Source organism: Acipenser ruthenus, chromosome 29 (genome assembly GCF_902713425.1).
Source record: "Acipenser ruthenus chromosome 29, fAciRut3.2 maternal haplotype, whole genome shotgun sequence".
Taxonomy (NCBI): Eukaryota; Metazoa; Chordata; class Actinopteri; order Acipenseriformes; family Acipenseridae; genus Acipenser; species Acipenser ruthenus.
In genome coordinates this window covers 7,404,778-7,420,000 of record NC_081217.1, presented here as the reverse complement: position 1 = coordinate 7,420,000, position 15,223 = coordinate 7,404,778, and the positions used below count along the sequence as shown (strand labels likewise).

The window sequence follows — 15,223 nt, the reverse complement described above, 5'->3', positions numbered from 1 at the left end:
ACATACACGAAGCACAACAAAAAGGAGACCAGTGATGTTGCTAATGCCAGTGAGTAGAATTAATAGATTTTAAAGTCTTGATTATGACTCTGTCAATCCCTTGGAAACTGTTGTAACAAAGAGTTATAATTCCCCTGCTGATAATCACGTGAGTAAGTGAATTATTTGGCTTATTTGGCCTCTACTAAAACACACTGGTATAGGTTAAAGAATTTAAATCAACAGAATGCCAAAAACATAACTGATAGTTTATGATGTTAATTCATGTTTTGTTAAAAACAACTGTGGGAAGTTTAAAATAAACATGCATAATATAAATATTAGATTTGCCCGTGCTGACAGACATTGGTTTACTCCACTGCTAAAGCAAGCATATTCCTTGTTTCCAGTTTAGGTACTCTGGCACAGCACTTACTGTAGTGGCTTTCATGGTTGTCTTGTTTACAGTGACAGCCCGATGCCTCCTGCTGTGAGGTGGGGTGGTGTTGCTTGTAGTGGTTGCTTGAGGCATGCTCAGTCTGTTGACAGGAGTAGGTGGAGCACTGTCCGACCTAGGCCTTGAGATACCTAGCAAAACGAAGAAAGCAAGTTACTGGCAATAACACACCAACTACAGTACGGACTGCCCAGCAACCAGAAGAATTTCACCTGGCTGGTTAGAAATTGAATCTGGTAGGAACATTTGCATGGCTGCTTCACTACCGAAAACCACAATATAGCTGAAAAGTATTTGCACCTATCTGCTTGACTGCTGTTACGTGTCAAAACAAAAATGCACACATTTAGATCTATGATGTTTTACTGTTAAGTTCATTAACAGCGATAAATTACTGATCTGTGCTTCAAGTAAGATTTATAATGGGTTTATAATGAGGACCAAATGCTTCAAAGTGCTGTTTTTCAGATATATTGTCTAGCAGCTGCAAGTGATCAGGGTTAAATGATCCATGATTAAATTAGCACACATCCAGACTGTACAGTGCACCCCTACACCTGCAGGAAAGTGGTAAAAAGGTGCAGCATTGTTCTAATATTTCTTACATGTTCATTTTTTTTAAATACACATTTAAGACATTAGCAGTAAAGGCAAGGTTTGTGGAATTTGGTACACATTGCACAATGAAATACTGCAGCTTCTAGTGCTACTTGTTATTCACCACAACCAAGTTATAATCATTGTATTTGTTTTGCCCGGATTATTATATTTGCTCCCTTTAGGAGCCATAGCTTTGTATACCAGAGGAGGGTCGTCTTTCACGTATATAGCCCTTAGAGACGATAATGCCTGTGGAAGAAATACAAGTTCAGACTCCTGGAAAGAAATGCCACTTCCTAAAGGAAAAATAAGTCAAATAAAAAAGAAAATACTGTACTTGGGATTAACCTAAAAGTTACTACAACAAAAGCTGAGACTACATGTGTTGCAAATTTTACTCCTGTTCAATAATAATGTAGCTGCTGCCTGAATGCAACATTTCAGTTGAGATCCCTGAAGATTAAAGACAATGCTAAATATCAGTGTCTTCGGACACAAGAAACAGGAAGTATTCCGATTCATCAGTTGAAAAGACTTCATTTTGCTTTCCCTCCTCCCAGTTAATTTTGGGAACTAAAGTTGCTAAAGCAACATTTTCCTGAATATACCAAGCAAAAAACCAAAAAATAAGATGAATCACCTAAAAATAGATTTGAATTACTCAAGAGTACTCATCTGCTCAGCCCTGTTTTGGCAATTGGTCTGCATAGCTATGTTTTATATTGTATCAGTATAATGTGATAATATGTGAACATGATAACATGCATGTTAAAGTGTTACTGAACACTGGGAGTGTTTACAATAAACTCATACCTAAAGATGGGAGTCTTTCACGTAAATAATTCTTAGAAACTGCAAAGCCTGAAGAAAAAAGAAATTAATCTGCTATGTGACAAAAGGGGAAAATCACATTTGTTTTCATTACAGTACAAAACGGTGAACCAAACGACAAAGGAAGACTTCCTGTTCGAGCTGTTGACATTATTATTATTATTGTCATTTAGCAGACACTTTTATCCAAAGCGACTTACAGAGATTAGGGGGTGAACCATGCATCAACAACGACTGCTGCTGCAAAGTCACTTACGGGACCTCGGTTTTACGACTCATCCGAAGGACGGGGCGCAAGGCGGTTAACCGGGAACCTCCTGGTAACAAGACCCTTTCTTTAACTACTGGACCACCAAGCCTCCTAAACCTCTTTTGCTGTTCATTGAAGCAAAAGAGCCCAGGTGAATAGGTTAATTCCACATCCTGAAGGAAAATACCTGCTTACAGTCTCCTGAACTAATCAGTCACCTGTTTGTTCACCAGAAGGGGTCCCCACACCCCCAATACAAGTGACAGGGCAGACACCTGCAGGCCCAATTATTCAGTCCCGCCTGTGACCCGTTATTTCAGGTTTCACTGTAAATGTTGAATGTTTACAGCAATAATTTAGTGGAATGATAATTTAACAGTGCTCCAAAACAGAGCAAGTAGCTTCAAATAACTTTTCATTTCTTCTTCTTACAATTCACTTTGTATGGTGTTTGCAATGATTCAAATGGTTCTAGGTTATGTGAATGCCATGAAAGATTGACAGTAAATACAATCACAGAACACAAGATGACAAACAGAATTCCAGACTCACGATCCGTAACCATGCCCTGCGAGTCATCAGGGTCAGAACGATCACCAATTCTATTTTGAACATGCATACAGGGATTGGACAAAGATTAGAAACATCTGTGAAAATGAACACACAATTTCGAGTACATGGGCCATTCCTTCATAAATGCTATAAAGGTCATCCTGGCATGTGTTCTGTATTTAAAACATGCATTTCCCTGTTACTAGTCAGTTTCAGTCATGATGGTCAAGACAGCAGACAGGTGCTCAGTTGGCAGGTGATTGATGTTTCATGAAGTACAGTCTCAAAAGTTATGACTATGGGCCATACTTGAGAACAAATTGAATCACTGTTCTCCTGTCTGTTCATGAGGACCTTACACCTTCCTGACAACGTTATGGCAGCTGTTTCTAATTGGTTTTGAGGAACCCCTGTATAAACAAAGAAGATACAGTATTCTGTTTAGTTGTGCTATGAACACTAAGAATTCACAAGTGGGAATAGTCTTCAGAAAATAAATAAATAAATAAATAAATAAATAGCTAGTGCAATCATATTTTTATAGTTTTATTATCAAAATGATTAGTAAATGCAAAATTTGGGGAGATTTTGAATGAGTCATGATCCAAGCCTTCGATCTTATTTACAAACAAAATACTGCAGCTTCTAGTTCTTTTCTAACCACAACCAAAGTTAGCTGGAATCACTGTGTTCAGTTATAAGCCCTTCTGCCCAAATTATTAAGATTGCCCCCTTTTGATTGTGCTGGAGCCGTAGCTTTTTATACCACAAGATGGCAGTCTTTCATGAATATAGATCTTAGAGACTGCAACACCTGTGAGGGGAAAAGAGAACATACTGGAGAAAAACAAAATATCACAAAAATGAGAACTCAGGAAGCCAACTAACAATTCCAGTCGGAATCTTGGTTAATTTGTTTTACATTATAAAGGTTTGTCAAACTGCTGTTCAGTTCAATGATGTAAAATGACAATGGATCTAGACTGTATAAACCAGATTTTTTGCTGGGTCTATAAATCACCCCCGAGGTAAAACACCAACAGGCCTAATACAGAATGAAAGTGTCATGGTATTGATCCTACTAAAAAGAGGCTACACTGAAGAAGATTCAATGATGTTTCGTATTATTATTTATTTCTTAGCAGAAAGAAATAAATATGTTCCCCCTTTATACAAGTCCTGCTAGAACATCCATACAACACAGTCCAGCTCTTTTGTTTTTACCTAGGAATGCATCAACCAGACAGCTGATCCCTCGCATGGCACGGAAGAATATCTGAGGCAGCTGTTTGAGGCAGGGGTGCTGAATAACTTCCTGTGGTACACCAGTGACATTCAGGAGCTGTTCTTGGAACTTCGGGGTGGAGCTGACTATTGCTGGGTTACTCAAATCCACAGGATTACTGGAACAAAGCATGTTATTATTATTATTATTATTATTTATTTCTTAGCAGACGCCCTTATCCAGGGTGACTTACAATCGTATGTTGGGAAAGAGAGAGAGAGAAGGGGGGGTCAAGTCCATATATTCAGTGATAATAAATTATTTTAAATGTATCAATCTCATTTCTCACGATCCACATTGTTGGCACAGCAAGGAAGAACATGCAGCTAATTAAGGAATGCCTTTAGAAATGCAGATCATTTAAAAGAGTTGATTTAACATGCTTGTGTGGAAACTAAATCAGCCAGTCATCGCATCATAAAATATACGAGACATACATTTTGAAGATATTCATATCTTCATTCAAGACACAGATATGTAGGACAACATAAACTTCTTACTGTTTTCATACCTCAGCATGTGCAAAAAGCGAAACCAAGTCTGGGCAATGCAATCATTGTCCATTTCAGCAGGAATTAAGTTTGCATCTTCATCCGAGACTTTAAATGGAGGAAATGATGGGCCGTACGTAAAGCGCAGCAATCTTGAAACAATAGAAAAAAGCACATTTTCTCCAAAGTCACATGTAAAGTTTATTTGGGACATTTCTTGACACGATCCTCAGTCAAAATATACTTTGCTTTGTCATCCATTTTTGGTATTTTACCTCCAATGTTGAAAACTATTTAGCAACCTAATTAAAATAACAATGCAACACTGACTTTGTCCCACCCCTATATACAACAAAGTTTCATTCAGTTTTTATGCTTGACCACAACATGGATGACTAGATGTCTAATATAAAAGGTCCTATTTTCTACATGCTGACCTGGAGGTCAGTGCACAGATGACCCTGCTCCACTGTTCCACCACAGGGGGATGGTGTCTCCAGTTGGCTAGCATCTCCCTGGCTGTCTTCCAATAGGGAGGGGTGGGAAAGCAGCGGGTGCATGCCAAAAACCACACTTCAAACAGGACACTTATCAGCTTCTCTGCCAAATGCTCAGCAATTCCACCTAAAGGTACAAAACACCAGATTCAGGGAACCAAGAAACACCAACACAATCATTTTTAGTTATTTCACTATCTAACTTAGACTTAAAATAAAAAGGAAATGTGGAAAGCATTGAATTAGTCAATGGTCCTTATACAGTAAAGAATAGTTCATCAACATGGCATAAAAGTAAATTAAACTTAATTTAACGGTGAACTGAATCATTTATAATGGTTGTATGCATTAGCTACAGTAGTGAACAACACTATCACAACCCTCTGCCTTCCTCTCTGCACCAATTGTGTGAAATATTAATGAATGGATTAACATCCTTCAAGACACCTTACAGCACCTTGTGAAGTCTATGCTGGATCAGGGCAAATGGTAGCCCAACCCGATATTAGGTACAGGTCCTATTAAAAGGAAATCAAACATACATAAAGCTTTTTTTTTTTTTTTTAAGCTAAGTTAACAGTGTAATGTTAACCTCATAATAAGGAAAAGGCTGACTGACCCGGGGCAGTTGGAGCGGCTAGAAGTGTGTCATTGATCTGCAACAGGAACAGTAACAGAACCTCCCAGGTTTCCCTCATCATAGTAGCGGAATCCCGAGCCAGCTTCTGTACTGCTGTTAAAACCTGCTGACACAGTCTGAACTGGTTGGGAGCATTGTCCTGCCTTCAAAACACACACAAGAAAAAAAGGAAAAATTACTATTATTTTTTAAATATATATATATTTAACGCTACAGGGTCCACCCAATGTTAAATAACCTGCCGGCGACCTGGCCCTTTAACTCTTTTTACTCAGGCACTGTGAGAGACAGCCCTGCTTGATACACCATTGGAAAGAGGAGAGTCAGAGCTTTAAAACGAGGTCCTATTTGTGTATTTCCGGTAGAGGACCATGTTAGGAGATAGCCGTGAATGCGAGTGTTTTGCAATTTTATTGCTGCGCTGTAAGACAGACCTCCCTCGGTGCAGTAAACAAACATTTTCACAAAAAATCTTTACAAAATAATGGCGACATCAAAGGCACAAGGACCTATTTCCCGATAAATATATTTATTTGTTTTTCAGGTTTGTGGATCAGATGCACAAGACAAGAGCTGTTAGGGTTATGTTGCCATGGTCACCACCGTGCTGGCCATTCAAGCCACAGTGAACAGCCCCATCTTGTGCCACATGATCTGGGTCCCCTAGACAAATAATGCGAATGCGTTTTTTTTTTTTTTTTTTTCTTTTGCACATTTTCAATGAATCAGCTTTTTATTTATTTGTGTTGCTATCCAATTTGTTCATTTTTTCCCCATTGCCTACATGTTGAAGTTTCAATGTACACTGTCAGACTTGAGCTGGCCATGCTAAAATATTTTTTTTACAAACACTAAATAATGTTTTTTTTTTTCAAAAAAGCATCTCTTTTTCTGTGTTTTTTGTTATCTGTATTGAACAGGGTAAGTTTCAGACTATTTCACTTTTTTATGGAAGCCTAGTGTGTGCACATTCATTTCATGTATGACATGTACCTGTGACCTTTATAGTTATTAGCCACAAATCTACCAACAGTAAAAAACAGGTGAAAATAGCTCGGACACTACTTAAACTAGGCCTAGAAAATGTAGGTTTTTCTTTCTTTCTACAATTAAAGCATTACAATTCAAAAGAAGCTATAGTTACAATATTTGCCAGTGGGTGGTAATGTGTGAAATTGAAAAAAATGCAATATTACAGTAAAAGGATTGTAATTTGATTATTTTTAATATTTCTGTCGAGGTTAACATATGTTCAACATTATCAGCTTTTTAGGTAAAAGGAACACGGGTATGATTGTTTGAAGGGTAAACAATTATTTATACAAAGGTTTAAATTATCACAGCTTTCTTACCTGGGCACAAAGAGATTGTGGAGGTGTTTGAGAATAGTCTGAACATAGAGGTTTGGTTCCTTGATGATTGGCTGAGGAATAGAGTCTCGAGGAGCCACCAGTGCCATAATCCAGTCAGTATACACATCCACACAATTCTTTACAGTATCTCCGTCTAGAGGCAGGGTCAGTCCGTAACACAGAACTTCCATTGTCCATTTCACCTGCACAGCACAAACACTGCAGTTTCACTTAACTTCTAAAAATAAGTACAGCCAGGTAACGTTTATCTGAACTACCCTAAAACCACAAACCAGATCTGTTATCAACAAAAAGCATGGTCAATACCACTCAGATTAAGTAATACTAGGCTCAAACATTTTTTTGGACAACCACTAGATAGAGAATTCTTACTTCTATCAATAACAAATTAGTGTAGAAAGCATGGAAATCAGGAAAGCTGTGGCAGTGTAGGCATTTACTCTACCTGAAATGATGCAATTTCTAAAAAATAATAAAAACTTTTGTTTTTGCATATGATTCAAGAAATAATGCATTCCAATAGACTTAAATTCTACCTAAAAAGTTACCAGTCTGTTCTTGCATCTTAAAAACATAATCAAATATGTGAAATTTGGCAGGTGTTCTACTTTTTGTGGAAACCTGAACTTTAAAAAGCAAGGAAAACGTATTGTCCCCCAGAGAGTGCAACAAGCATACCAAACGCCATCAAAATCACAACCCTTTGCCTGACCTTGAAATACATGACTTCATTCCTTGTTTAGGTTGTGCATTTTCAGTTTTTAATTAAACACAGGTACTGTGCAAATACCCCACAGAATCACCATGGGTCATAAAATGTTCAACCCTTAAGTAGTGAAAGGGTAAAAAGCAAATTTTGCCAGAAATATGAAGAACACAAAATAAAAAAGCCTTAAGCTTGCCTATTTAGTAGCTAGTTTTAATATTTCTATGCTTTGATGACCGTTCCAATTATGCAGCCACCAGAAGTCTGGAAAAATACAGACAAAAAAAATATTGCAGGCTGTAAACAAACTGATGGCTACTGGTAAAAGCATTACATTGTCAGCACCTCTAATTGCACATTACTGGGGTAAAGCTTTTAGACTATTTGTTCAAAAATACAGTACAGGCAAAAATCTAGCATCTGAAGACTGCCATTGAAAGAGACTTCATATCAATAACTGAAATTACCATTCAATCCCAATTAAGATTTCAGTCATCTCTGTACAACCATACTGCTGTGTAGTCACAGTGTAGCTCAGAAGACCTCTTACCTCTTTGTCCGTTTTGAGGATGCTCTCGACCCCTATGGTGTTTAAGCCCAGTCCAAGCGGGCGCACCACTGCGTTCGCCACATCACGACCCACACTGTCAGGATAGCTGTGCAGAACACTCATGTGACCCTGATCGCTCTGGATCACGAGGTGCAACGACCGCCACTCTGAATACATGGTGCGTCTGTCTGTACTACACAATCCAATTACTACCTGAAACAAAGCACAGAGCTTGCGTATGAGAAAATGTGCAGCACAGGTGAGCAATAATGAAATCGGGTATTCTTATCCATTCATACACAAGTCATGCTTTCATACTGTACAACGTTGCACAGATTGACATTGTACTCCATAACATGAGGTATAAAATGTTGTATTTTGTCTGATTCTTGCTGTACACAAATAAGCACATGGCTTGCAATAACCATCCAATTTAAACTGCTTTTGGAAAGAAGTATTGATTTTTTTTTTGTTTACTTCAACTCACTTCATTTCTGCCTTTATTGATCTTTAACTTCTACAAAAGGCTTTACATCTCTTAGTTTCAATACATCTTTGCAATTTGTGAGCTGGAACCACAAACATGATTAGTTTGAGTTATGAACTGAATTCTACCATAGCTTCTGACTGTGGCATTGGAAGGCTTACCAAGTAACGCTACATTAAGGCTTAGATATAACTATCCTCCCTTTGCATGTTCCCACTGGGGAAAGAAAGCTTTCCAGAGCAGTCGCAGATCTGACGGTGGGCTGAGCCAATTAACAACAAACAAAATGCATGTTGTCATCTACTTGTACTTGCATGCCCAGAGGATCAGAAGGGGTTGGGTGCATCCTTCATGTTTTAGAAGCCAACTTGTTCCATAGAAAACAGCAGAATATAAGCTTAAAAGACTGTATAAAATACCACAGTACCCAAAGTATTGCAACTGCCCCAATTTTTCATACCTCTTGAGTCATGCCAATCCTTTTAATTATTTATCATTTTTTTGTGTTTTAATGTTATGGTTTGTGACCTGCTATTGGTCGATAGCAAGATGATCTGATGGTCTGAAATGAAGTTTCACTCTCTCTCACTGATTTGCATGCACTGCTGTCTGATTTGGAGGGATGTGGGCCAGAGTCGTTTGCATTTATTTTGTTTGCAAATGCCTAAATAAATGTGGCACTACTTATCAGGAAAAGCCAAGAGCGGAAAAAAAACAAGAACATAACAGCTTCACTCTCATTTTGCCAGGTGTGATCATCACTTGCGTGCACAATTACTTCCTTTAGTTTAAGTTGTTCTACTCAAAGACAATGGAGGACCATTTTAAAATGCAGAATGTGTTACTAGCAAGGCAATATAAAGAATATGACATTGGCACTGTTCGTACAATGTCAAATGATGAACCCCCATATAATGCACTTTATAATACTTGCACACAAAGACACTTCCACCATTTACTTCTATCAAGAAAGGGGATCTTCATCTGTCAGGAGTTTGAGATGCATTAATGACCTCAGCACTTCAGCTACTGTAAACTTTGAGTTGAAACTTCAGCTATTCATTTGATTTGTTAGCCTTAGTTCTGTCACATGTACAAAAGGAACATTAGAATATATTTTTATTTGACAAGTACAGTACACGAAAGGGCAATATTTATGACTAACTGCACAGCTTCGATATGATCTCTGTAAGTTTTATTATCAACAGAACTCTGTTAAAACAGGAAAAGTTTACTTTCCCGAATTCCAGCAGATAATCGTGGTTTACTTCTTCAAATATGTATCCTCTCATATCCAAAGCATACACCCCGTTCTTCTATTTACCCTAGAATTCACTTTATGTACGAAGATAACCTTTATTTTTCAGTTTAGGGAAAGTAAGTTGCCAAGTTCTTACTATCAACTCATCCTCAACAGAAGTATCAACAAGCCAAGAAATTCAGCCACTGCCCTAGTTACCTCTAAAATTGTGTGGGTACAGTAAGACCACAGCGGAATGTTTTATTTCATAAATTAGCCCTAAATAATGTGCCACCTCACTCCCTCATGAGGAACCATAATGAAACTCTACCATAGATGTCTCCTAAACAAAAGGCCTCTTGTTGTAAGATATTATTGGTTGGTGTCAAGAAATCTCATTATAAAAGGGTTAATAATTTACTGATGAATGCATCAACAACCTTTAATTACATAGCAATGATTAAAGATCTGGGGATCTCATCCCAGTAGATTTGTGTTTGAAACAGGATCGCAATTAGTTTATATTACTACATTAATATTATTTTAAGATATAGTATGTGCTAACATACAAATACCCTTTAAAAGAAAATTCATAACAAAAACAATGTTAATTTTTGTCTCTTGAAAGATCTTTCATTACATTTTGAGCAGATTTCTAAGCCCTGTTTGCTCATTTCAAGACCTGGAGCTGTGTGCTGCTAAGCCTAAAGTTAAATTCAGCAAAATCATAATAGCTCATCAATCTTTGTTTTTTTCATAGACAAGTTGCTAGTTTGTATTGCAGTAAATGAATAGTCTCTGACAAAACCAGCACTTCATAATGCTTTAAACAATGCGGTTCCAGTTCCATGTGCAGAGTACAAGGAAACATGGGTTAGCTGTTACAATAACAGCCCTTTGTTTAATCTGAAATCTGTTTTAGTTTATTTCCTAAATTTGGAGTTCAGGGTCAAGCTATACAATGGTAATGGAGTATTTTAAACAAGTTCCCATTGTGGAGTCTTACATTTCGAACACAGCTGAAGTTACAGTATATACCTGAAGCAGCACTCACAACTAGGAGGTGCATTGCACAGACAGCTTTCAGATAAACTCCCTGTAAACAAATCAAGGAGTAGGGTTAATTAAACATGAAGGTTTTAAGGTAAGCCTATTTTCCACAATTAAATCGTCAATGTGTAATATGCTCATTCATAAAAACGATTACCAGTCAGTCACAGAGTTTCATCGGAAGTTTAGTACCTTGCCATTAGCAGAATATGAGACTGGCTTCAAATCTAAGATAGGAGTCTATTTCTTCAGTCGAAGAAAAGACGCTTTAAAACACAGTACCTGTGAAACAGGCACATGGTTAACAATACCTAATCATTTTGAAGGCATTTTTCCTTCAGAGACATGAATCTAACACGTTTCCGTTGCAACACTACAGCTAAAAATGCAATTAAGTGTACAAGTCCAGCTTGTTAATGTATTTTTCACACACTTTGACACACAAACTACCAACAATGGTTCCCAAAAAGCAGCCCGACATCAACTTTGCATCAGCTTTCTCTGTGCATATAAACTGAAGTTATAGTTGAGCCACATCAACTAATAAGGTGTGGCACCTTGCGTTCTCTATTATTATCACTGTATGGGGACATCTAAGCATTTAACTAACATATATCACTTGCCTTCACCGTATGCCAGTGTATATAGATTGGTGCACATCATGGTTTGCCTGCATGCTAACATAATGGTTATTAATGTTACACGGTGACAGGAAGTAAACACACACACACACATTTGTTTTTACAGAATCGCCACCATGTTGCAGTACAGGGAACGGTAAACACAACACGTTCATAAAGGCTTGTTGCAAAGGGAGATCAGGAAATGTTTTGTTAGCGTTATGTTTTACTGTATATACAGTGAATGCTAATTTGATTAGGATTAATTCGTGCCGATGCACAGCACAGCAGCATTGAACGGAAAAGGAGAGTAAAGATCGGAAAGGAGAAAGGAAAACATGTAGCTCCTACAGCACAATCCTGACTGGAGTCATGAAGGGCGGAAGGGTTGGGTTTAGATTCTCCTGAGCACGATACAATAATCAGAAAATCTGAAAAATGACATGAGATTTGTGCTTATCGAGGTTTTACAAAAAAAATAAGAAATCAATATCCGTGTATATGTTTTGCACTTGTATACGCTGGGCAATGCCAAGAAAAACAACTGTAATAAGATGCATTCAGAAAAAAGACAAAATGCCACCTTATAAGCTAAGCGATATAAAACAGAAAAAAAAACTGTCACAATATTTGCAGCTTACGCTGACTGTCATAACACAGTCAAATAAAGACATCATTCATTTCCTTATACAAAATTATACATACAAACTCTCGGTTCCTACACCTAATTGACTGAAATGTAAAACCAGACGCTCCCCAGTTTATGGTTCAGAGCAACCTAGTTCCTTAAAATGTCACCGACAGTGTGTCTAAGACAGACCCACATCAGGTACCAATCATCAGCCATTGGTTGGACTCGAGTCCCCTGTCGCACTGCTCGTGCAGGCCACACTGCGGGATAAATAAATCCTGAATGCCTGGTCCAAGAAGCAATATTACTGTACCTGTCTGAACGAGGAAGGTTGACATATCAAAACACTGTGTCTCCGCTACAGCACCAGTTTTACAGTCCCTGATCCTTCAGCATCACCATTGTAGATAGACCAACGATTCAAATATCCTCTTCCGCCCCGTCTCCGTCCGGCGGAGTCCGGTAGCGATACTGCGGGCATCGGGAACCGCCGCAGATTACCGAATTTAGCCGAACACAGCGCCCCCCTCAGTCTCTGCAGGATGGAACACACTGGCAATTACACGATTAACCGAGCGCGGCGACCGTTCTCCTAAATATGCAAAAAAAACACTGTATGATAAGCAACGTTGGTAAAGTCGCCAGTAACAAATTGTGTTGTAACGTCCTAGTCCAAAAGAATCAGCACCATATCCCCGCCATGTATTTTAATTAAAATATAAATAATACCGTAGTGGGAGTATTAGTGCATATATTTTACAATGAGTCGAACTTCTAATAATATCAGCGCTTGTATATTAAACCGGGATACATCTTGATTTAACATTATCAGTTCTAAAATAAAAAGAGTTAAATACGAAGACAATGGTGGTGGAGCTGCAGCGTCCAGTTACGGCAAAACGAAAGCCATGCGTCACCTGATTAATTCAAATCTGCCCCATTGCACAATATGATGATGGACTGAGAGTTGAGATTATTAAAGTCGTGCTCTGAAACTAACCCCAGTCAACATTATTCCACATAACTAAACACCCGCATAGTTTGACACAAATTAGAACAAACGGCCAGGCCCAGGGCTGAATGGCAGAGGCTGACAGGTCAGGATTCATTGAAACAGCTGTAGGGAAAATAGGGTAAACACTCGTATACAAGTAGTGTTTTACAGTCTTTTGTTAACTCCTACTTTTGGAAAATGTATGCTGTTATTATTCACATAGAAGTACTAAAACACACACACACACACACACACACACACACACACACACACACACACACACACACACACACACACATATACATATATTTCTCAACGACAACAAAAAAAACCCACACGAGATGAAAAAATAAAATATTAACATATGCTAGTGTTAAAAAGTTTGTACATCTAAAATTATTTTTAAAGATATGATATTTGTATTATACAAAACCTTGTTCATTTGGAGCAATCACATTCATTTTACATTATTATACTTTAATATTCTATTCATTAAAACAATGTAGCGTCAATGTTTCCTACCTTGTGCGCTGTGCATGCCCAAAGCTTCTATTCCCTTGAAGCTCAGGAGAGGTCATCAAATTTTGCTTTTGCTGTTAAATATCAGAATTTGTTTCCTTCTAATTATTCAGTGTGATCATGGCTGCAAAGGTTTCAGTTATTCATGACTACCTAACCAACAAATTCTATCCTGAAGGCTACTAAAAAGCAGAAAAGCAAAATTTGAGACATCTGGCTTCTACGTTTTCGATTGAAGGTTGGTGCACTTTCTGTTAAATGCTATGGTTATGTTTTTTGTTTGTTTTTTTAATCAAATTTTGATTAGGAGAACATAAAACTACACAATAGAACATTACAAATTTCCCTTCCCTGCCCTTTTTCATAGCTAAGGTAGGACATTTTGACACAAGGTGAACAGCCATCAAATTTTTCCTCTTTTGAATGTTTATACTTTGAGAAATTTTGGTGCAAATAGTAAAATTTGACAAGGTAGCAAAATCTGACAATTATACATGTCAGATTTTGCTACCGGTAGGAAAATTCGACGAGGTAGCAAAAATTGATGTTACAACAAATCTGTAACCTAGACGTGATAAAGGAAGCTGAGTAACAACAATACTATACAGTACATGTAAAACCTGCAGCACTTCAAATGTTTTACCTGGTTACAGCACTGTAGTTCTGTGCTCCACTTGTTCTGATGTGCAGGGCTGTGTTCAAGTGTCCTGAGGCTGTGAGATGAGCAAACACACCCTACATCTGAAGCAAATATTGTGACCAACAACATAATGGACAGCTTCCTGCTTCCTCCATTTAGTCAATGTAATAATATTTTATGAGACGCATTCCAAATCGTTGTAAAAATCAGAACTGCCAGGAGTGGGAGAGAGAATGTTTGATATGAAATAGATTACCATATTTCCAAAACAATTACTGGTGCTAAATACAGTATGGAACAGTATGGCAACCCCTTCCATACACTCTCTTTTTCATTAGAAACTAGACTTACATTCGGTTCAGCTGCAGGTACACAAGGATCCTCAATCTTTGAACCCCGTGAAAGCAGGATATGAATGTCATCAGCAAGCTCCACAGTCTCTCACAGTGTAGCAGGGAACAGAACACTGTGTTGTTGTTATACAGATAATATTTTACCTGAATTACACACTGCCTGCCATTGTTTTTCTTTTGTTTACGCCTCTCCTCATGAGAGAAATAAACGCAGTGCTCCATGAATGTCCATGAAGTATTCTGTTTATCTAACCAGTACAAGAAAGAATGCTTAAACTTAAATGAACTTAAATCCAGGGACTTGTTTATATAAAGAAAGCTATGTTAACAAAGCTAAACAGAACAATGTAAAGAGGTCAACATAGACATCAATGTGTAATCCTACAGTGGAAAAGACACGGGCAACAGTCAGGACAGCTATGATGGGCAGACCTGTAAAGAAAATGTGTTTTTTTTAAGTATGTTGTGTGTAGGGTAT

At 37.9% G+C, this 15,223-nt stretch overlaps 1 protein-coding gene across 14 annotated transcripts in view; it reads right to left on the bottom strand.

Annotated features, from left to right (window-relative positions):
• LOC117430629 (ral GTPase-activating protein subunit beta-like) overlaps positions 1 to 12,743 on the bottom strand; it is a 30,324-nt gene extending 17,581 nt beyond the window's left edge. For 6 of the 14 annotated variants that reach the window (XM_059003545.1, XM_059003547.1, XM_059003546.1 and 3 more), the window contains exons 1-11: positions 12,553 to 12,743; positions 8,212 to 8,420; positions 6,935 to 7,137; positions 5,562 to 5,725; positions 4,883 to 5,069; positions 4,466 to 4,597; positions 3,894 to 4,072; positions 3,436 to 3,483; positions 1,850 to 1,897; positions 1,238 to 1,285; positions 416 to 567 (exon numbers count right to left, since the gene is read on the bottom strand). In XM_059003545.1, coding sequence (XP_058859528.1) covers positions 416 to 567; positions 1,238 to 1,285; positions 1,850 to 1,897; positions 3,436 to 3,483; positions 3,894 to 4,072; positions 4,466 to 4,597; positions 4,883 to 5,069; positions 5,562 to 5,725; positions 6,935 to 7,137; positions 8,212 to 8,420; positions 12,553 to 12,577 — 1,395 coding nt within the window. In that variant the 5' untranslated portion in view covers positions 12,578 to 12,743. Of the gene's footprint in view, positions 1 to 415; positions 568 to 1,237; positions 1,286 to 1,849; positions 1,898 to 3,435; positions 3,484 to 3,893; positions 4,073 to 4,465; positions 4,598 to 4,882; positions 5,070 to 5,561; positions 5,726 to 6,934; positions 7,138 to 8,211; positions 8,425 to 12,552 lie in introns of all 14 variants that reach the window. The other 8 variants (XM_059003554.1, XM_059003558.1, XM_059003555.1 and 5 more) reach the window with 4 other exon arrangements.
• Positions 12,744 to 15,223: the final 2,480 nt, after the last annotated feature.